Source organism: Glycine max, chromosome 20 (genome assembly GCF_000004515.6).
Source record: "Glycine max cultivar Williams 82 chromosome 20, Glycine_max_v4.0, whole genome shotgun sequence".
NCBI lineage: Eukaryota > Viridiplantae > Streptophyta > Magnoliopsida > Fabales > Fabaceae > Glycine > Glycine max.
This window is the reverse complement of record NC_038256.2, coordinates 3,097,573-3,122,387: the sequence shown is the minus strand read 5'-3', so window position 1 is coordinate 3,122,387 and position 24,815 is coordinate 3,097,573. Positions and strand designations below refer to the sequence as shown.

Here is a 24,815-nt window from a genome sequence, read left to right as displayed (position 1 = left end):
AAGCTCTGAATCACTATGAATAAATTCAAGAAGTAAATGAGACATCATCATGTTAAAGTGCACATACAAAGTTATCCTCATCTTTTTTCTTAAAAAAATGTTTTTACAATCTCTTTGTCCAACCTGAAACCAATTAATTTTGTCTAAATTTTGTGTTTGCTGATTTCTTCATAATGCATTTTTGGTGGTATTTGGGGTTTGACACTTGCACTTCATGGGACCTAATATCAGTCTAGTTTTGTGTTTCTGGTTGGCTAAGTGCAAGGATTTAGCCTACTTAACCAATTGGGTTAGACCTCTTAACAAACAATAAACATTATTTGATAATGTAGAAAAAACTTTCCTATTTTGCTTTTATTTTCATTAACTTGCATGATCATTTATAAAAGCAAATGATACGTTTCCATAGTTAATAATACAAACAATAAGCAATACAAACAATATAGTACATTTTTAATAATGGGCCTTTAATCTCTTGGTCACTAATATAATACCCATGTCAACAATATATGTCAGCTTCAGCTTAATTAGCCTGAAATGATTTTCCCTCCATTTCTTAAACATAAACAATTGACCGGTGAATTTGTTGTGTATAACAAAAGCTATTATTTCAATCATATTATATCTACCTTGGCTACAACATAGTGCTTTATTTTGTTGAGTATAACAAAAACTATTATTTCTATTAGCACTTCAACAACACCCCAAACTACAAGCCACCACCCTTAAAATCACCATATTTCTCCTGGCATAGAGTTGTAGCCTACTTACCAACATCAAACCACAACTACAACTCAGAATTGCTCCTTCCTTTGGCCACCAATCTCTTCAAAATTTGCAACCATGTGGATGCAAACAACATTTATAATTCCCTTGAGAGTAGCAATACTCTTATTTTTCTTTGTAAGAACTTGGCAAAGATTCTAACTTCTTCCCGCTAACATGCATTCAAATGAATACAATGATCATTAGCTTTAGTGTCCTACTTTCATGACATGTCTGCCATATTTATAACCATTTACATAGATTTACTTTTCTGTATATGAAATTTTCTTCTCTCTAGTATTTATGAAATTTTCCTTTTTATTAATTCATGTTTTGGTATGTGTATTTTGTAAGAATATATTTGTTTTAAATCTCATAACAATATATGCACAAATTATATTACATCATTATCATGCAGTGTGATAGCCCTCCACCCTTGACCCTACTTAGTATATTAAAATGCATGAATGTTCTTATAAATGATGCATGTAGAAAGCAATGTACTATAGAGATCTTCATCCTATTCTTATTTGTTGAATTATTAAAGTCTAACTTGTTTTGAAGTGATTAGTTGCATTCTACCTTGTTTGTAGTAGTTATCCTTATTTGTTATGAAGTTTCTTTTGTAATTGTGTCTCGTCTCCAAAAGTGTGTGACATACTTATTCACATGCAATGTTATTATTGGTATGTGTATTTTATAAGAAGATATTTGTTTTAAATCTCAAAACAATATATGCACAAATTATCTTATATCATTATCATGCAATTTGGATTGAGAAGAAATGGATCGTAGCATAGTTGACACTGCAATTACTTCAAGGAAATGTAAAAGAGAAAAGTATAAGAAGATAATCTTATTAATTGCTTCTTATGTTGTTCATATGGTCATTTGTGTAGTGACATGATATCATAATAATTATTTTGTTAAGAAACTAGTCCATAATTGGGAATTAGGACGTCGTAGCTTCCTTAACCGTCTTTATAGAGGGACAGAGAAAGATTGCATTGAACAACTGAGGCTTAGTAAAAGTGCATTTTTTTACCATTGTAGAATTTTACAAGAGAATGGTGGATTAGTAAGAACAAGAAATATTCCAACAACTAAAGCAGTAATAATTTTTTACATATTCTTGCTCACAACCTAAAGTACAAGGTAGTATAATTTAGTTATTGTAGATCTAAAGAAACCATAAGTAGGCAATTCAACGATGTCTTGAGAACGGTAATGAAAGTGAGCAAAGACTATTTGAATTTTCAACCTTATACTTTAGAAGGTGCAAAAGCAAACAAGTGGAGATGATTTAAGGTAAGTTTATCAATTATTAGGAGAGATTAGTTAATTATAAAATTTTCTTAGAATCTAAAAAATTGTCTTGTTTGTAGAGATGTATTAGAGCACTTGATGGGACACATATTCCAATTACAGTTTCTCCTGATGAGAGACCTAGATATCGTAATAGAAAGGGTGATGTCTCTACAAATGTGTTAACTGCTTGTGATCCAAATTTAAGGTTTATTTGTGTTACCTAGGTGGGAAAGGTCTGTAGGAGATTCTCGAGTATTACGATATGCATTACGTCATCAAAACAAACTTGAAATTCTAACTGGTAATATTTCTTGGAAATAATTTTTTCTTTTTTTTTTGTCTAGTTTAAGCCTATGATTTTTATTTTAAACGTTGTAGGTAAGTACTTTCTTGTGGATGCGGGATATACTAATGGTTTGGGATTTTTAGCATCATATTGAGGGACTAGATATCATCTCAATGAGTGGATTGGAAACACCGCTCAAAGTTACAAGGAGTTATTTAATCTTGGTCATGCAAGTGCCCGAAATGCAATAGAAAGGTCATTTGGGATCTTGAAAAAGAGATGAAGTGTATTAAGAACTCCTTCATTTTTTGATATAAAGACACAAATAAGAATTATCAATGCTTGTTTTGTGTTACACAATTTCACAAGAGATGAACAACAAACTGATAAACTTTTAGAAGTTCAAAACTTAAAATTATTATCTGTTGTTGATGAAGAGTTAGTCCATCAATCAAGGGATGAAGTTCAAAATAATGTCATAGATGATATCACAACTATTCAAGCTACTAAGGAATGAACAAGATTTCGAGATACATTAGCTATGAATATGTTTGCTAACTATCAAATTAGAAGAAACTTTGCTTAGGGATAGTTCTTTTTTATATGTAATTTGTTATTGTAGACAAACTTTGTGTGCTTTGGTACTATTGTACTTTGCTATTGCATAAAAAAACTTTGCTTGAAATATTTTCTACAATTGTGTAGTGGATTAATCAAATGAATAAAGTAGGTTGTATCTAATATTTATTATGTGTAGGCTATATAAGTGACATTAACTTCAATGGAGTCATCTAATGAAAAAATGACGGGCAAAAGAAAAGTTTCAGGAAAAAATAATGAGGAAACAAGAAGTTATTTTACATGGGAATGCTTAGAATGAATATTGCACTGTAAATATTCTTTAATATATTGTTTTTTGTTATTCAAAGAAGATTGGATTTGAATTTTTTTCTTTTTTTCCCGTCATATAAATTGGCTAAACTATTTCGATACTTCAAAACTGGGATGATACAGTGGAGACACTGGAGCTAAAACTGCCATGGATGTTGATGAAGCAATGAGTAAAGAAATAAATGAAGTGAAATTCATGGGTTTAGGTGCTATTGCTACTATAGACATAGAAGAATCAAATTCTAATACAAAAGGAAAAAGACAAGGTTCAACTTCTTTTGGCACACATTCTCACAAGAGAAAGATTGGAGAAAAAAAAAAGGAATACCAATTCTTTGGATAAAATGGTCAACTCTTGATCGAATGGTAGAAAAAATGGGTGATAAAGTCAATAATGAAGATATTCAAGAAGTGTTATGTGAGATACCTTTGATACCAGATCTTAATCGACAATAATGGGCTAAAACTATTAGATGGTTAGGTGACGATCCAAAGCAGTTAACTATATTGTGAAAGCCTTTCTAATTTACGAAAAGACAAGTCATGTTTTAACACATCTTGCAAAATAAAACTTGATGAATAACATTTTCTCTACATTTTCAATTTCAACTTTCAAATTAGAAAATTGTGTCTTTTTAGGTTTGATTTAAACTTTTCTCTTCATTGCATTTAAAAGAGTTAAATGCACTATAAATCAATGCAAAAAGTTGTTCTAATCTAACAAATAATCTCAAGTCTGAACCTTAAAAATATAAGTACGTAAAAGCTTGATAAGAATGGATCGAACTCCTCTCCCCAAAATAACAGAATTAATGGTAATAAGGAGTGATATTTGAAAGAAAGCCACAACATTTATTTTTCTTACTTATTTAAAAGTTAATTTACAAAGTAAAAAACTTGGAACAATTCGTTTAATATTAATTAGATCTTGACTTTAATATCTTCAAATTAATTCTTTTAAAAAAAATATCTTCACATTAATGTGCATGAAACAAAACAAAAATAATTCAATTAAAGAAACATCTACCTTATAATTTTAGAGATAATTGGCGATTCCCGATATAAAATACAAAGACAGTCGACTTTTCAATTTTTTGGTAGATGGCAAATATTGGATTTGGTCTTTCATAGAATTTCAATGAACTCAAAGTATTCCTGGTAAGGTAAGTATTTTTGTACATTGAACATTTTTTTATACATATAAGTTCAAAAGTATTTAAAAGAAGATTAATTTAATTGATATAATGTTAAAAAAAATGAATTGACATAAGATTATTTTACTGACAGTAAAAACTAATATAGTTTACAAGTAAAATACAAACAGTTAAAATTTATAATTTTAAAAAATTGAAAAGTATATTGACTAATAAAAAATGTTTATTATATGTGATATTGATCAAAGAAGTTTAAATATTAATTAAGAATAAAGAAAACAAAAATTCCTTTAAATCCAATAATTATTTTTAAAAATATTAGTTTCATATTATATAAAAATTTAGAAGATATGGTCTGTATTACAAAATAAAATGACATGTAAATTATATTAAAAAAAAAGGAGATTATGAGAATATAAAGGTCAAATTTATTATACAAGACATTTTTTTGGGGTGGAATTTATTATACATGACATGATGAACAATAAATTCGTACAACATATGGATATGCTGTCCCATCCAAAAGCAATGCATGACAACACAATAGTCTTACTGGCAAGAGTTGGACATAAATATCTTTCTATTCTATGCCAACCCTCTTCTCACTTTTTCCCTTAAACTGAAGATTCAAATATATGATCCAATAAAGATTTGTTCCCTCTAATTATAAGATGTAATACAAAATTACAATTGAGCATCGAAACTGGGGTTGTAATTTTGTGCATGATCAAGATGGTCCACTATTAAAGCAGACACGTGTCTATGAGGATCACAATAATACAATAAGGGAACCATCTATTTCCTTCTTTTCTATAACGATTAAAGAGGTACAGTACTCATAGAAGAAGGACTGAGCCAAAGAATCCTTCAACCAATGCTTGAAAGTTGAAAGTGAAAACAAAATAACACAACATAAAGTAGAAGAAAAGCACCAAAATCCCATTTTTGTAAATATTAGAACCCCAGCGGGCATTTTGCATTGCTAATTTGCATTAAGCAACAACAACAACCCATTCAGAAAAAAACACCTAATCTTTCATCCTAGTTTCCTGGGCCCCAATTGTTTTCTTTAATAATCTCTGCTTAGGATGGGCAGTTTTCTTAAATAAATATGATTACGCTGATTAATAAGTCATTATAGGGTCCAAACAACTAGCCTAGAAAAGATTGAATATTAGTCAAGTTTGTTGCGCCCGTTGCTGTTGGAGTAATACATGCAGACATGTTGGCAAATTTATTCCATTTACATTACATTTTACTAGCCCTTATTTTATGATTAAGTACGTAGATCAATTAATATAGAATTATTATAGTTTGGATCTATAAATTACGTTAAATATTTAAAAAGATAATTTTATTGTTTGGAGTAATCCTATCTAATTTAAATCTCTAATGAAAAATACCTATAATCAAGAAAAAAATTATTATTTTTGTCATCTAAATTCCAGATATTTATTATTGGAGGTAATTAAAATATTATTCGAGTAAGATAAATTATTATAAATCATTTTTTATTTGATGATGTGTTAAAAGTGAATCACTTTTATTTTCATTATCAGTGCAAAGTAATATTGGATTGCTCTAATTTTTTCAGGATCTTACTACTATTTTGGTTGTCTAGCACAGTTATACCGTCAAACCAAACATGTAATGGATAACAAATTTCTCTAATTTTGAGTATTTAATATAGTTATATGAGTTTAATCCAAATCTGTATTAAGCTAAACTAATTGTCTCAATTAATTTATAATTTATATGCTTGGTAAAATAGTACTGTGTTTATTTTTACTACAACTAAGACAATAATGATAATAACAAAGAACCAATAATAAATTTACTACTTTTATATAATTGTATTAGCTAATATCAATATCAATTATCATTAAATAAAAGTTATGCGATGGGCATTTCCGTTACATTTTAATAATCTTGATTTGATATATCTGTACCAAAAAGCAAGAAGGGTGGAGAGAATCTAGAAATGGGCATTTGTTTTATATATATATACCCAGAAAGACCGAAATAAATAAAGCAACGTTTATTTTATTTTTATTTTTGTTTTATAAAAATGGAAAAGAAAGAGAGAGAAGTAAAGAAAAAGCAGAGAATATAAAGAGACCGGATGTTGACAAATTTAATGTCACTGTTCTTAGAAGGTCGTTTGTTTGTGCTGTGAAGATTTCTTATCTGGGATCTCTCTCTTCCCAAATTCTTCTCCTTTTTCTTCTTTTCATTTTCCTCTTTCTCTCTCTAAACAAAAATAAAGAAAGAAAAAAAGAAATTAAAGTTTCTATTGATGTTCTTCCATTTATGCGAGAGAGAGAGAGGAAGAACAAGAGTGACCCCAGTAGATCGAAATCGACGATCTAAGCTTCTTCAATGTTGTTGCAGAAATACCCACTTCGCTGTTTCGGCTACAATTGTTGGTTTTAGCAACCTTTTTTTTTTTGCTTAGTGAGAGAGTGAAACACTGATTTTTTTTTTCTTTCTTTCTTCATTTCTGATGTTGGAATGGTGGAAAATCCATGGTGGATTCTTAAGAGCACGTGATGAGAGGATGTGGGTCTAAGGTAATTTTCGCAATACTTTTTCTAAATTGTGCTTATTTATCGTAATTTTGATGGTTTGACAAATTTCTTTGATTTTGTTTTTTATTATTTTAGAACTAGTTGATTGAGTACGATGAAAAATGAAATTGAAATTGAAAACGAAATTCTGGTTTCCTATTGTTTCGGGGTTAATTTAACTTTGAGTTAATTTTTATTTATTTGTTTTGCTTTGTATGTGTAGCTGTAATATTCTTATGCTTCGTTTTAGTGTATTAATAAAATTCTTCTAGAAGATATTGTCTGTTGGCTTGATAATTGTTGTACAGGATCTGCTTAATTCAATTTTGTCATTCATTTAGGTTCTCTCCCTCTTGAATTTTAGAGTGTGTTTTTAATCTCTCTGTCTATGAAATGAAGACCGAAAATTGTTGTATTCCTCTAATTGAATTGAGAGGATTATGGATAGAATTAAGGTTTTTCTGTTGCTTTTTTTTTTTATCAGTTACTTTCTTTTATGGATAGAATTGGGATTTTCTATTACTTTTATTTGTCCTTCTTTCTTTTGACTCAAAATTGGAGTGAAGGACATAAGTTCCCTTGTGTCAAGGATGAATTTGGGCTGCTTAGTTTAGAGCTACTTCACTTCTCCGTAGATTCTTTTTATTACAGTGATGAACTTATGTGTAGCTATCAAAGTTGAAAGCTAATAATTAGTTCACTAGAATTTTTGGAATTCCTCAGTCCCTGAACTATTGGTGGAAAATGAGTGGGTTTTAATACATTCGTAGATAAGTCTTGTATTATTTATGAAATCATAGACAAGCATACAAATCGCTCATATGGTTGTGATACTTTAATGAGTGTCTTTTGGGCATTGTTTATTTCTCTATGATAGCTAAATTATGAATTTGTGTTCTTTGTTCATTACTATTTCGAATGTGGTTACTATTGCTGTGGTGTGACAAGTCGGATTCAAACCTTTTGCCTTCCATCAAAATACTTAGAACCATGCAAAAGAAAAAAAAATAATCCTCCCATTGTTGGTAATTTTAGCTTAGTTGTTGGTATTTTATTGGGAAATTGGAAAATGGGACAAAAGGTTTGATTCTTGATAAGTCATGGGCATACAAGTGCTGCTTGTTCAACTGTCAGAAGTGATCACTGATATTCTTGGTTGAAGTTATCAACAAAAAAAATATTGACATATTTGAAGGGTATTTCTACCCTTATCATATTTCAATATTTTAGGGATGTCTTTGCTTGCTATGGTAGTCTAACGTAGCATGTATTTGTCTAGGTCAAGGTATTGCCACATTTGTTATGCAGTATTTACTGATACTCCTGAACGCAGGAGTTGTTATTTTAATTGGCAACTAATGTAGTTATGGCTTTTGAAAGTTAATCTATATGATTGGTATGAGCTACATTATGCATGGATATTTTAAGCCACTACAGATGTTTTCTACCTGCCATAAGGAGTCCTTTGGTTTTAAGGTTTCACGAGCTTGATGTTGTAGCAAGTAAATATTTTGATCTTTTTTTTCCTTCTGGTTAAGTAAGTGTTTTCACCATGGTCAATCTATTGAAGTTAAATGCTTGTTATGATGTGATGAACTTAGCTTAATCTAGCAGCAGGTACCATTTGCGTCTTGTTTGCAAATCTAACATGGAAATTCTTGTTTCTAATTAAATCCTTTCTTAACTACATGTTGCTTTCCTGCACTTTTTATGGCAACCCACATTTTCTTTCTAGATAAAAGCTGATTTATAGAGTTGAAAGGAGTAGTAACTAGATTCTTGTTGTACACCACATAACTTGGGGGCAAGGTCTTTATTGCCTTGCATTTAAAGGCTTTAAAGTGGTAATGCACTTGTGAATTGGGAGTTATAATATAACGCTGTGTGGTCAGCTGAAACTACAACTTCACACATCTCGAATTAAAAAGTAAAACATTTATACTTGCTTCTTTACATATGCATGGATGAGGAGCAATAGGAACAAGCACAAGGGCTGGAGTGAAGAGGGGGAAAATTTATTACCAAAAGATTTTTTATATAAAATCAGTTGGGGGGAGAAAACTAGCAAGAGTTCAAGAGCCAAGGAGAAATATGTGACTGCTAGGAGATGATGGCAACATTGGTTCTTTAGTGAGCATTTTTGTTTTTCAATTGAATATAATAGTTACTACTTAAGATTAGGATGCCAAAGTCTCTTTGAAAGTGTATAAGATTTATCTACTAAGGTTTACAATGGCATTGAAATGATAGACTTTTCAAAATTCAAATGCCTTTTTTTTCATTATATGAAGTGGGCTAACAAAAGTAGCATGGCTTTGGAGGTGCTCTCCTCTTGGTCTTTCATTAATTACTAATCTATTTAACTTGTTTTCTGCTCCAAATAAAATGGATTGCTAAAATTTGTGCAGATTCTAAATTAAAATTGAAGATTTAATTCATTCATTGTACACATAGATCAATGTACTTTAAAGGGAGTGAATCTTATTAATCAATACTATTTCTTTTTCTACTGAGAAGTTCCCTTAATCATTCAAGTCAATTTAATGGATAAAATAAGGAAAAAAAACTGAAAAATTCTTGACATGCAAGTATCTTTGGTAGCACAGATATGTCATGTCACTAAATCTGGATTTGAGTCATCCAATTATTTGGATGCTTGTATGGATTGTGTTTGACTATTTGTGGTATTTGACATCATACAATATATGGAATGTTAACCAAAGTGCATACCTTCTTAATAAGTCCGAAATAAATTAAGATATTGTATGGATTGTGATAATCTTGAGTTGAACTAGAAGCTATGTACCAGATAATTCATGATAGTAAAACACGATTAAATATAACTGTTCAATTTTCAGGGATGGGAACCAAAGTTCAGAGTCTGCCAGGATATTACTCAATGAGAGATCTTAATGAGGAATCCAGTAGTTGCGGTTGGCCCCTATATTATGGAGATAAAACACTGGCAAATGGGCAGTACTATCATAATTATCTGTCGAGTGGTGCTGCAGATGCATGTTCAACACATGATAAGGATAATGTGAAGCAGACGATGCTTGAGCATGAGGCCATATTTAAGAATCAGGTATGAAAGTTTTAGCTCCTTTTACCCCTTGGCCTCTAGCTCAAATAATATCAATGAGGAAGTTTTGGGGTGTCAAAGGATTAGGTAGTATTGGTCCATTAAAAAATAAAAGGGTGAGGCTTTTTGGATTGTGAATTTTGATTTCTGTGCTTCTCCAGAGTTTTTTTCTCTTAAAATGTCTCTTTTTTCAATTGTTGCAGTGGCTAGTATTTCACTTATGTTATCAACACTAGTTTGTTGCAAAATTGACTTTTAATCAATTTTACATGTAGGTTTTTCTTGAGTGGTGGTATTTTTCAGCTTAATTTATTTATGAAACCTATGATTAGTGAACCTTTTGATATATTTATATTATGTATTTAATCAGGTCTTTGAACTTCACCGCTTATACAGAATACAAAGGGATTTGATGGATGAAGTTAAAATGAAAGATTTATACAGAAACCATATATCTGTTGAGAAATCATTTTCCACAGGTCCCTTGGCATCTCAGTTAACATCTGAAGATGGTAAAAAATGGCATGTTCCTGGATTTCCAATAGTTGGAAGTTCTACTTGTGCTAGACCATCTATTTCAGGCGTTGAGGGCATTCATTCTCCTTTGAGTTCTAATAAAGGAATCAGTAAGCAAGCTGGTCTGTTCCCATCGCCAAATGGGAGTAGTAGCTCGAAAGATGTTGAGATACTGGGTTTCAGACCCTCAAAGGTGAGGAGAAAAATGTTTGACCTTCACCTCCCTGCTGATGAGTACATTGATACTGAAGAAAATGAAAAGCCTGGTGACGAAAAGATTAGTGGCACCACAAATTTTCTTTCTGATAGGAGCTATAAACACGAAAAGGGAGGTGATATGGACCTTTTTAGTGGCAATGGTGGCAAGACTGGTGGCCAGGAAGACATTTCAAGACCTAAGCAATCTTTAAGAAGCAGAAATAGTTTGGCAGACTTAAATGAACCTGTTCATGTGGAAGAAACACATGATGTTGCTTACGTTCCTCCTCAGAACCATAATTCCTATCAAGGGGCAACTGAATGTTCTGATCTATCTGCCAAACAGAAGTTGAGATTCTTTGGTCTGTCCAAGGAAGATTTACTGAACTCACATCATGGAACTGACAGTTGGGCTCGTAATAATGGATATTTGGATAATGACAGGAATGGAAAAATGTGGATTTCTTCAATAGAGTCAGGTTAGATTTCTTATTGAGCTTCTTGCTTCAAATTTACATTTTGAACCTGCGTCTCCTATCTGATACATTTCAAAGACAAATGTTAGCTAAATTGGCATGTGTTTGTGATGATTTTGTTAAAATAAGCTGATAAACCATATTTTTTTAACATAGGTGAATTGGATAGTTTTGCTCCAAGTAGAACTTTGCTAATTATATAGAAGGTCATTGTATTCGTATATGTATTTCTTTTATACCAAATGTTCCTTTTCGATTACGTGGCAGTAAACAAGTACTAATATTGTTGTGATATATGATAAATTGTGCCATAAAATTAAGTTTATATTGATTGCAGGGCAAGCTAAAAGCAATCCAAAAACCATTCCTCAACTCCTCAAACAAGACCAATCACTTTTATCTTCCCAAACAATGCAAGATGAACTCAGTAAATCTCATGAGCCTACATCTGATTATCTAACTAATGGAAGCAAGACTGATTTGTTGAGGGAAAAGACAGCTAGTGGTTTAGATATCAGTGAAAGAAATCATGAATCCTCTGCTAATAAGCTTTCAGAGTCTGTTGCATCATCACATAGGCATGGTCTCTTTGCAATTGCTCCTTCCTCAGATTTAGCTAGATCTTGGTCTCACTCATCTTGGGACATGGCAAGTAGTACCCTAAACCAGAAGTTTATATCTGTACAGACACCTCCATCTCCATGTCTAAATGCATCTGGTTCCTTGAGTAGGAGTTCCCAGTCACATCAGAGTAATGGGATGTTGGGAGATAGTTGGCCTCTAAATATCAATTCAAAGCTTAATCCCGGTTTTCGATGTGAGGCATCTGGGAAAAATGGATTTTACCCTGGGACTTTATCTGGGTCCAAGGAGCTGTCAGTGAACATCTCTTCAATTAGCTATCTTAACCATGATAGTGATTGCAAGAAATTTCCTGAACACTTCAATAATGGTCCAGCAAACTGCTACAAGAGTTCAAATTTGAATTCAAATTGCTATGACATGAAGTCTGCAAAAAATATTAACTTGAATGAGATACTTTCAAATGCTTCATCCAACAACTTAGTTTCCCAGTCAGGTCTGGGAATCATGGATGGAGAACAGAAGCATGAGGAGCAGCTTGCAGTGTTGCCTTGGCTTAGAGCCAAGACAACATGTAAGAATGTGGCACAAAATGCTGGAGGTTTAAATGTTTTCCAAGTTTCTTCTTCATCTAACAAAGAAGAAACTGGAAAGGGGTCTAATGGAAAATTTATTCACAATGTAACTACAGGTTTGTTTTCAAATGATATTGAGCTAAAGAGGAGAGAAGTAAGCGAGAGTTCTAGTAAAAGGAAAATTCTTGGTGTTCCCATATTTGACATACCTCATATTTCTGCTAAGGAGTTATCTTCATTCATGTCTCCATCTGTGTCGGTTCCTAATCCATCTGACGTAGAATTAGTGGGAAATTATCGGAAAGAACAGATACTTGATATTAACTTGCCTTGTGATGCTGCTGTTCCTGAGTTGGACGTACAAGCTGTAGCTACAGTTATTGTTTGTGAGACAGGATTATCCACAACAAAAGCCAACTCTAGAAATCAGATTGATCTGAACTTGAGTATGAATGAGGATGAAGCATTTGTGACAAATATTCCAGCAACCAACTTAGAAACAAAGGCAGAAATAGATCTTGAAGCCCCTGCTGTTTCTGAGACAGAGGAGGATGCCATTCCCGAAGAAAAGAAGCTTGAAACTCCTCTAGTTTCGCTACTTGGCCCACAAGACACAGTTGAAAAGCCACAGGATGAACTTATGAGGTATGCAGCAGAGGCAATTGTTGTCTTGTCATCTTCTTGCTGCCAGCAAGTTGATGATGTGATCAGCAGTCCATCAGAAGGCCCGGTGGTGGACCCTCTAAGTTGGTTTGTGGATATAGTTTCCTCGTGTGTGGATGATCTACAGAAGAAGACTGATAATTCAAGGGAAAAAAATATCGAGGATAATGAAGAATCTTCCTCAGATGGAATGGATTACTTTGAATCAATGACATTGAAACTGACAGAGACCAAGGAAGAAGACTACATGCCCCAGCCCCTTGTTCCAGAAAACTTCAAAGTGGAAGAAATTGGAACAACCTCGTTACCTACTCGGACACGAAGGGGGCCGGCTAGGCGAGGGAGGCAGCGAAGGGACTTCCAAAGGGATATCCTTCCAGGCCTTGCATCTTTATCGAGGCATGAAGTAACAGAAGATCTCCAAACATTTGGAGGACTCATGAAAGCAACAGGTCATGCATGGAATTCAGGATTAAACAGGAGAAGCTCTTCTAGGAATGGGTGTGGTAGGGGTAGGCGGCGATCACAGGCACAGGTTACCCCAACTCCTCCCCCTCCTCCTGTGGCAACTGTTGAAACAAGCACCCCACTTATTCAGCAGCTTAGTAACATTGAAGTGGTGGGATTGGAGGATAGAAGCCTAGCAGGTTGGGGCAAGACAACCAGAAGGCCCCGTAGGCAAAGGTTCCCGGCAGGTAATCCTCCGTCAATCCGGTTAATCTGATCACTGTAAGAGGCTTAAATTTGTAGATGAGAATTTATAGAGGGTAAGCACAAAGTGGGTCCATTTCAATATTGATGGAACACATGATGTTGATCTCAAGCATGGCGATTTCTCTTGTAAATTTTTTCAAACCCGAATTTGGGTATATGTTTGATTTTCAGTCAGTCTTTGGTCGATACCAACTTAAATAATGTCGCATGATTTCTTCTTGGTTGACTCTTTTAAGAACTGTTGAGAGGAGATATATACCAGTTTGTGCACTCTCACTGTCTTGGATTCTTACTAGTGATTTTTTCGTTAAACTGCATATTAGGCTGCATGCTTAAATGAATTGGACCTCCATCAAATAGGACTTCTAGCTTATGACATGGTCGTAGATTTGTTACTTTTTGTTGTGAATATTTATGGTGAGATTGCTCTCTTCATTCACAGTTCTTCAGTAGTGTAATCAAAGATTTTCCAGTTTTGTAGTTATAAAGGAAGCATAGATGTTCGGTATATATAATTTTTCTTTTGTTTTTCACCAGAAAAAAATAAATCCATAGATGTAACTTTGGATGTTAGCTGAGGGGAAAATCAAATTGTTTGCAGAAGTAATTCTTATTTAGATGCACCTTTACTATCTGTATTTAAATTAATAGTTAATATCATACACCATGCTTTTAGGAACAATTGCATTTCTAACCTACCTTTACTATCTTGATTCTCTCTCTAGGTGTGTTAGATAACGTATTGGGTGTTGATCAAATATTTTTCTTTGATTTTCTCAACAACAAAAAAACGCACGTTAGTTGTTTTGCTTTGAAAATCACACACTCAGCAATGGGAATTCATTTTATGGTAAAAAAATTCATTTTAAAAATTATGGAAATGGGTAGAATTGATTTTGAAAAGTGTTTTTTTTTTAAATTTTATTGAATAAACTGAATTTAGGCGTGGGATTTACAAATTATAATATAATATTATTTTAAAACACATTTTTTTAATAATTAAAAAATTGTTTTTAACTTTTTTAAAATATCACATCCAAAATATTTTAAAAAATAAATTCTACTAAAATTGAAAATTAAAAACAAATACATTCTTGTCATAAAAGGTGATTGTTTCTCTTATAAGACGAACTATTGTGTAATAATACTACAAAATTTCCTAATATACATGTGTGCTAAATTAAAATAAAAATGTAAATTAATAGTGTGTAATAATTCCTTAATGATTATGATAGGAATTAGTTATTTTATTTAATCAATTTTAAAAATAAAATTAATGTAAGAATATAATTTTGAAATTTTAGTGTTTATAATTTTATTTATATTAATTTTGAAACAAATACATACATTAGATTCATTTTTAAGTGCATTAATTGTAGAAACTAGTATCGTGCCATATAGAAGTTAAGAGAGAGAGAAGAGTTATAGTAAAACTCACGTAAATGACCAAAAACACTTCATACCTTTATTACTGCATTTATGGTACATTTATATTCTTGCAGAAGAGAGAGGAAAGCTTTGGGAGTTTGATTAGTTATATCAGAAACTAACTTTTAACAGCTTTGTTCATTTCTTAACTAACTAAGAAACTTATAACTAAATTTCTAACTAATGAATCTTCTGCTAAGAGCCCTCCGCAAGTTGGGAATGGATGTTCATCATTCCCAACTTGGTATAGAGACCTTGAAAAGAAGCAGGAGGAAGAGGCTTTGTGAAGATGTCGGCGAGTTGCATTGAGGATGAGATAGGAAGTAGCTTCAACAGGCCTTTGTGAACTTTGTCTCTTACAATATGGCAGTCGATCTCGATGTGTTTAGTATGCTCGTGAAAGACTGGGTTTGAAGCTATTTGAATGGCGGATTGGTTGTCACAATAGAGCGTTGCAGGTTGAGATAAAGTAACCCAAAAATCATGCAAAAGAAAGCTGAGCCACTGAAGTTCACAAGTGGTGGAGGCCAATGCTCTATATTCCGCTTTAGACGAACTTTGAGAAACCGTGGACTGCTTCTTTGATCTCTAAGAAATGAGAGAATCGCCCAGGTAGATGGAGAACCCAATAACGGAACGGCGTGTATCGCGACATCCCACCCAGTCGGAGTCGCTAAAAGCCTTGAGAGTGAAACTTCCTTGAGCTGCAAAGAAAATACCAGAACCGGGAGAGCCTTTGATGTAACGTAGAACCTGAAAAGCAGCTTGTGAATGTGTGGACGTTGGATTGGCCATATATTGGCTGAGTTGTTGAACGACATAAGCAATGTCGGGGCGAGTGTTTGTAAGGTATATAAGGCGGTCGACGAGACGTCTGTAGGAAGAGGCACAAGTCTCTGATAATGGGGTGCCCATTGTAGCACTTAAATGCGTGGAATACTCTATGGGGGTAGATATAGGACGAGAGCCGAGCATACCAGAGTCTGATAGGATGTCCAGTGCGTATTTGCGTTGACACAAGTGTATACCATGTTTCGAACGAGCAACTTCGAGACCAAGGAAGTATTTTAGAATGTCAAGGTCTTTGATGCTAAAAGTCTGATCAAGAAGCTTGGTAATGTGAATGATAGTATCAAGATTGTTGCCTGTCAAGATAATGTCGTCAACATATACGAGAATAACTGTGAGATCATGAGAATTGTTAGTGTATAAGAAAAGTGAGTGATCAGCAGAGGATTGATGAAAGCCTTGAGAAAGAAGGAATGACGAGAGTCGTGTGAACCATTTGCGACTCGCCTGTTTAAGGCCATATAACGAACACTGAAGACGGCAGACTAGATTGGGATTGTCCACAATTAAACCTGGAGGAAGCTTCATATATACCTCTTCGTGGAAGTCCCCATGAAGAAAGGCGTTATTGACATCGAGTTGTCGAAGATGCCAGTTACGGAGAGCAGCGAGAGCAAGGAGTAACCTGACCGTGGTGAGCTTAGCCACAGGGGAGAAGGTATCGAGAAAATCTAGACCTTCCATCTGAGTGTATCCTTTCGTAACGAGACGCGCTTTGTATCTCTCAATGATGCCATCTGTATTGTGTTTGATTTTGTATACCCAGCGACAACCAATAGCCTTTTTGTGTGGTGGGAGTTGAGTCAGAATCCAAGTCTGGTTCTGTTGGAGAGCCTGTAACTCAGAGTGTATGGCTTTAACCCAACAATCATGTTTAGGGGCCTCAACATATGAGTTAGGTTCAGTGGTGGTGCTTATAGACAAGATGAAGTGTTTGTGAGTGGGAGATAAGCGAGAATAGGAGAGAACAAAATGAAGAGGATACTTAACCTTGGTCGAGGTGGTATCAGCAGATGAAGTGAGTGCGTGATGGAAGTCGCGTAAGTAAGTGGGTGCATGTCTTGTCCTCGTGGAACGTCTTAATGTTGGGTTCTGAGAATATGAGGAAGGAGTAGTGAGACTAGGTATCGGGAGGGGAATGGGAGTGTCAAGGTTTTCGGTGGTGCTAGAGAAGGGAGATGGTGAAACGCGGATATCTGTGTTGGTGTGGTCTTGGCTTTGAGTTGGTGATGGGAAGTGGTCTTCATAAAAAACAACGTTGCGAGATGCCTTATGGTATGAGAGTGAAGATTATACACTAGATACCTTTTTGTATGGGGTTTAAAACCAAGAAAAATGCATGGGTGAGCGCGGGGATCAAGTTTTTGTCTATGATTCTGAAGGGTACTTACATAACATAAGCACCCAAAGACGCGAAGGTTAGAAATGTCACAAGGTTTCGCGTATAGCTTTTCATAAGGAGATTGATCTTTTAAAAAAGGAGTGGGGATGCAATTTATGAGATATGCAGCATGAACTAAAGCAAAACACCAAAAACTAGGTGGAAGCTGTGTTTGGAATAAGAGTGCTCGTGTGACATTTAAGAGATGTTGATGCTTTCTTTCTGCGATGCCGTTTTGCTCAGGTGTTTCTATGCAAGTGGTTTGATGAATTATGCCTTTTCGAGTATAGAAGTCATGCATGAGAAATTCTGCTCCATTGTCGCTTCTTATAGTCTTAACGTGACTATCAAATTGAGTTTCAACATATACAATGAAGTTAATAATGATTTGTCGTGTTTCGACTTTTCTGTGCATGAGATGAGTCCATGTATATCGAGAGAAGTCATCTATTATTGTTAGAAAATAGTGGTGCCCATGCATGGATGTTTTTGAGCATGGTCCCCAAATGTCGATATGTAGAAGTTCAAATGTAGTTGATGCATGAGAGATGCTAGAAGAGAAAGGTAATCTTTTATGCTTTGCGTAATGGCATGTAGTACATATGAAATCTTTATTGCTATTCAAAAAAGTATAATAGGACTGCATAGCCCGTAATCTTTCGAGGGAAGGATGTCCCATACGAAAGTGCCATAGGCTTATGGGGGTGACTTTACATTGTGGGTGAATGATAGTGGCACACATAGTATGTGAATTCGTGACTTCGAGTATGAGTTGATAGAGATCGCGACTCACTTCAGCTGTACCAATCCTCACCTTGGTATTGGTGTCCTGTAAAATACAAGTATTTGACGAAAAGATTAACTTGTAATTAGCGGAGGACACTAGCTTAGATATGGATATTAAGTTGAAAGTAAAGGATGGTATGTACAAAACATCTTTTAATGTGATAAGTGCAGAAATGTGGACTGTGCCCGAGTGAGTTGCATAGACAATTTGGCCATTTAGTAATCTAACAGTGATGGGGTTAATTTTGTGATATGAATGAAAGTTTGTTAAAGAATGAGACACATGATCAGTGGCTCCTGAATCTAATATCCAGGAGGTGGTGGAATTTGCTTTTTCGCAAGAAAGAATGATACTTGTTGTGTCGTGATTTGAACAGGACGAAATGGAAGCAACTTGTGGGTTAGTTGATGCTGAGTTCTTATCACATGGTTGTTGTATTAAAGCTAGCAAGGCCTTGTACTGCTCAGGTGAAAAACGAACCGATTCTTGGGATTCTTGGTGCTGTGCTTGGTCATTTGTGGCCTTTCCTTCTACTGCCACTATGTTGTTAGCCATTGTTTTGCTGTTGGTAAACTTGAACCCGGGGGGATATCCGTGCTTCTTATAGCATACGTCTATTGTGTGGCCAGGCTTTCCACAGTATGCACATGTCTTTCCATTTCTCGCACTAAACCCTTTGCCTTTTCCATCATAACTCGAGGGTATGCCATGCTTTTTGTAGCAAATGCTCTCACTATGTCCAATGCGTCCACAAAATTCACAGGTGCTTTTGACAACATTAATAGAAGATCCTTCTTTAGTTTCAATATTGAAGTTTGGAAGAGGATTGTTACCTGCTAGTTGCCTTTCCTGCTGTGCCACGAACGAGAAAATTTTTGGTATCGTAGGTATTGGGTCCATGAGTAATACATGAGACCGTATATTGTTGTATTGTTCATTTAGCCCTCGTAAGAATTGCATGGCTCGATCTTCCCGTTTTCGTTGGGCTATGGTGTTAAGAACTAAGCATGTGCACTTAATAGTGCATGAACACACGGGATCGGGTCTGAAATTTCCAATCTCATTCCATATAACTCATAGCTTTGTGAAATATTCCGTGACCGAAAGAGACCCTTGCTTGATGGAAGCAGCTTCTTGCTAAAGATCAGAAACTCTTAGAAGGTCTCCTTGTGCATATCATGACTTCAAGTCATTCCAAATCTCCTCTGCTTTGTCCATCCACAAAACACTTTGTCTAATGGATGTAGATACTGAGTGAACTAACCATGATACAACCATGTTATTACAGCAATTCCACGCCCCGTACGTTCTATCGGTCTTCAATGGCTCTGGTGCCTTTCCATTCACGAACTCCACTTTGTTCTTGGCACTTAATGCTGTCATCATGGACCTACTCCATGAATGATAGTTGCTTGAATCTAAGGCTGGAGAAACGAGTGCCACGGCTGGGTTTTCACTTGGTGAAGGTAGAGGTAGCTTTCCGAGTTTAACAGTAACTCATTCATGGTTAATATTATTGGAAGGAAGCTAGACGCAAGCGTCAGAATGGTGGCACAACAAAACTCTTCGCAGGAAGAGCTCTGATACCATGTAGAAACTAGTATCGTGCCATATAGAAGCTAAGAGAGAGAGAAGAGTTATAGTAAAACTCACGTAAATGACCAAAAACACTTCATACCTTTATTACTGCATTTATGGTACATTTATATTCTTGCAGAAGAGAGAGGAAAGCTTCGGGAGTTTGGTTAGTTATATCAGAAACTAACTTTTAACAGCTTTGTTCATTTCTTAACTAACCAACAAACTTATAACTAAATTTCTAACTAATGAATCTTCTGCTAAGATTAATATATATATATATATATATATATATATATATATATATATATATATATATATAATATGTTTGCATCTTTTTTTTAATCAAATGGGATTCTGATTTCTCATCTTTTTTTTTGTTGATGACATTATTTTGGTTGTTGAAGCGTCTCTCCAGCAAGTTACTAAAGTTAAAAGAATCTTGGAAAAAATTTGTCTTTCCTCTAAATAGAATGCTAGTAAACAAAAATCCACTATTATTTTTCTAAAGGTTTGGATCAAACTTTGATTAGGTGCACCCAACATTATTGCTTGTGCACCCAGCCTTCTAAAAAAAATGATAAAATTGCCCTTACTTAGTTTTCCTCTTACGGATCAAGTTGATCCGTGAGAAGAAAAATAAAAATTTTGTTAATTATACAAGATATTTAAAGATATTTATTTTATAATATAATTTATATATTTAAAGATATTTATTTCATTAATTATAATATAATTAAATATATTTATTTATTTTATTAATTATAATATATTTATAAATATTGATTTATTATAAATAATTAATGCTAATCAATCATAATGCTAGGTGCAAATTTCAGAATCAAAAACTACATTTTTAAAATTGCTAACTTTGAATTTTGTGTTTTTTATTCTGAAATTTGCATGATTGATTGATAGATATATCCTCTTTTAGGGAATTATGATTGATTAACATGAATTATGATTATGATTGATTAGCATTAATTATTTATAATAGATCAATATTTATAAATATATTATAATTAATAAAATAAATAAATATATTTAATTATATTATAATTAATGAAATAAATATCTTTAAATGTATAAATTATATTATAAAATAAATATCTTTAAATAACTTGTATAATTAACAAAAATTTTATTTTTCCTCTTACGAATCAAGTTGATCCGGAAGAGACTTGCAGATCAACTTGATCCGTAAGAGGAAAACCAAACAAGGGCAATTTTGTCATTTTTTAGAATGCTGGGTGCACCTAGCTACACTCTTGCCTTTAATACACCAACCACGTCTAGCTTAGACTCTTACTTGGGCTTCCTTATTCTTAACCAAAGAAAGTTTGTTGTCCATTTTAGATCTATGGTTGACAAGATTAAGAAAAAAAAAACTCTTAGGTTGGAAATCTCAAAGCTTTTCTTTAGCAGGAAAGATAACCCTGGCGCAATCTCACTCGTGTATTCCTACTTACATTATGCAGACCACTCTTCTACCGTCCTCTATGTGTAAAGACATTGAGAAGCTCTACAAAGATTTCATTTAAGATAGCACACATGATCGTAAAAAAGTTCACCTCATTTCTTGGGATAACATTAATAAACCCAAGGATAAGGCTGGACTTGGCTTTCACAATGTCTATCTGTGGAACAATTGCTATGTTCTTAAGCTAGCTTGGCAACTCATCATAGATAAATAGGCTCTGTGGGTTAGAATTCTTCACACTAAATACTCTATGGGCTTTATGGCCATCCCCAAGGTGAGTAAAAAACAATTTGCATCTCACATTTGGAAGAGTATTGCTCAAATGTGTCCCTCGGTTGAACCCAATGTTAGAGGGGTGGTCAATGATAGTCTCTTTATAAGGTTCTGGACGGGTAGATGGATCCCTGGAACCCATTCCTTCAATCTATGATGTCTGATGACATTCTTCACGTGAAGCGTAATCTGCTGGTGGCAGCCTATGCCATGGAAGAGGATTGGTAGTGGGGGATGCTTAGAACTTTTCTCCTTGATTCTATTTGTCAGCACATTAAGAATATTCCTCCCCAAAACCATCAAATGGAGGATATCCTTATTTGGTGTTGTCGCAACCTACCTCACGACGGGATGACGAAAGCAAAATAGATAAGCCAAAGCGTTCGTCTCCTAGGGAGAAAACGGGTGGAGTCGCCACCAACGTTTATTTAAGGGAAAACGTTAGAAAAACCAAAAAGAGGTTTGCGAATTTTAAAAATAAGGGTTCGGGAGTTGTTTGCGCATAGGGAAGGTATTAGCACCTCACACGTCCATCACAAGGGACGACAACCTTTAATCGAGTGTGCGCAACGTGACTTCAAAATTATTTATTTTCCCTTTGATCGAGGCCGTACCCGAATCAAATAAACATGAAAATGCAGTAACTAGGAAGTGATCCTAGGTCGTTTCCCAACGAGCAGTGACAAACCAAATGTTCATAATATACTTGCAGTAACAGTAACGATTGGGGGGGGGGGGGGTTTGGTTGTTTGGTAATTAAAGAGCAGAACAAGTAAACTGGAATACTACTAATATTAAAAACGGGTTGTTTCCTCTGATTCAGAAGCCATTCTCTTATCCTGGGTTATGGAAAATTCGTCCCTAACAGTCAACCACTTAATCCAACCTTATTTCAATTTACTAAGCGAAAATCAACTTAGGGTTTTCAATACGTGATTAGGCACCACATACACCAGTTAGCCCTTCGTCCATTAAGCATGAACGCAAGTTAGGCTCAGAGGCAATTAATCGAACACGAAGCGTGCACTGATTAATGTTCACGAAATTGGGATAACTGGTGAAGGGAAACTGCCAGGAAACCACATTACAAGCGAAACCTCAAAGAGAGTTGGGTTTCGTCCTCAAAAGGAAACAACACCAGAAAATCTAGCCTTCCATGGATTCAAACAGAAAACGCAAATGAAACATGAAACAGAAACGTAAATGAACAGAAACGTAAATGAAAGTGGAAGAAGAAGCAAGAACGAAACTGTAATTAGAAGCAGAAAACGTAAAATTGCATTACGTGAACAGTAGCATCCAACAGAAAAACGAAAACCCTAAAACAAAAGCTCTGAATAATGAATAGCATAACATAATGCCTTGCACGAATCCCAAGGCTTCTATTTAAAAAGAGTCACTCAAAGTCACTGGGCCCTATTACAATACTCTAGCCCAAAACGAAATAAACACTGAACAACATAAAATAAAATTGCGAAATTTCCTAATTAGAAATTAACTAAGGTAAGCGCTGCTTTATTTGCCCTCTTCAAGTCCATAACCAAAATCCGGATTAAGCCCAATGTTTCATTAATTCCTGAAATTAGATTAAAAACATCAAATTAGCTAAATGAGCCCAAATAATAAAACTGCCTGATTAATTGACAATTAAGACCACTCAGTAATTAAAATGGTGCAAAAAGGATTTAGAAAATAGAAGAAAGTGATGGCACATCACCCTTTTTATATTTTTTTTATTTTTTTGGGTCAACAAGGGGATGCCCTTGCTTCTACGTATCCTCAAGTGTGATGAGGAATTCATTTTAAATGACAAAACTAAAAAGGTCGTTAAGGCGTTGGACCTTAGAACGATCTCGAGTGACTTTTGATGGAGAGAAATTCAGTTATGAGTTGGTTTGCTTATTAACTTTCAATCTCTCTTAAGATAACTTTATGACACTAGTAATCGGTTAGGATTAAACTTTATGAGAAAAAAGAGATTACCGATGATAGATGGAGAAGATGAATGCACCCATAACAACAAGGGGGGACCCCTAAGGGTACATAGATCACATTTAGTCCTTAAAAAAACAAAACTAACCAGCTATCACACAAAAAACATCGAACAAGAAGTGACGTAGAGAATGATTACAGTCGCGATTTGATAGCGCCTCGGCTTCGTTTCCTCTTCTTTCTTCTTATTCTCTCTCAATTCTCTCAAAATCCTCAACTACTGAATGCTGGAACCCTCTAAAAACCCCCTAGGATGCCTATTTATAGGCAAAAGGCCACTTTGAGGCGGTTGCAGCTTGCCCAGGCGAGCTGGTTTCTTGACCATGAAGTTATTTGATGCCTCAAGCGAGCCAGATACTGGCCTGGGCGAGCTGGGGCCTAGGAAAAGTAAGGAAAAGACCCTTTCACCCTCCTTCCTTGGTATCTTTTATTTTCCTGATCGAAACACTGAGTGGTTTCTTGCTTTACACTGTAATTGGCGTCCAACGTCGTAAGTCGACTAGCAAGAATTAAAAAATCAATGAATGATAATCCCCGAACAAAATTAGGGTCTGACATGTGCCATTCCAAAGATGAGGCTTTTTCTATCAAGGAGACTTACTCCTACTTGTCAAATAAGGATTCCTTTGATAATCCTATGGTGCACAATTTTAAGACTATCAGGAACTAGAAAGGGCCACAATGTATAAGAACTTTTCTCTATAAATTAGCTCATCATAGACTCCTAACTAATGAAGAGCGAAAGAAAATAAATAGGACTAAGGATAATAGTTTTCCTATATGTTCCACATCTCCTGAATCTATTATCCATGTCTTGCAAGATTGTGACACTAGTAAGCAATTCTAGAGTGATATTATTGATCAGGATTCATGGTCCAAATTCATGAGCCTTATATATGATGATTGGCTGAGTTTCAATCTGAAAAACAATAAGGAACTTTCAACTGACATTAGTTGGAATACTATGTTTAGGGTTGTTGTTTATCATTTATGGGGGAACGAAATCATGTCATCTTCTCTAACTCTAGCTCTATTACTTCTAAGCTACTGCACAAGGTCATGGCCCAATCAGTTTCTATTATGCAAGATACTTGTGGCTTATCTTTGTCTTCAATCCAACATAGGAAGATATAAATTCATATTTAGTGGATCACCCCATCAGAATGTCTATAAGGTGAAATGTTGATGGCTCTTTTTGCAAAACCAACCATTATGTGGCTTGTGGGGGTCGAATTAGGGATTCGAGGGGTAGATTTATGAATGGTTTTTC

At 34.5% G+C, this 24,815-nt stretch overlaps 1 protein-coding gene across 1 annotated transcript; it reads left to right on the top strand.

Moving 5' to 3' along the window:
- Positions 1-6,543: 6,543 nt before the first annotated feature.
- On the top strand, positions 6,544-14,047 carry LOC102666610 (uncharacterized). The gene is made up of 4 exons (XM_006605486.4): positions 6,544-6,974; positions 9,830-10,056; positions 10,424-11,246; positions 11,581-14,047. The coding sequence occupies exons 2-4, from the start codon at positions 9,832-9,834 to the stop codon at positions 13,785-13,787; spliced, it is 3,255 nt and encodes a 1,084-aa protein (XP_006605549.1). The 5' UTR covers positions 6,544-6,974; positions 9,830-9,831; the 3' UTR covers positions 13,788-14,047.
- Positions 14,048-24,815: the final 10,768 nt, after the last annotated feature.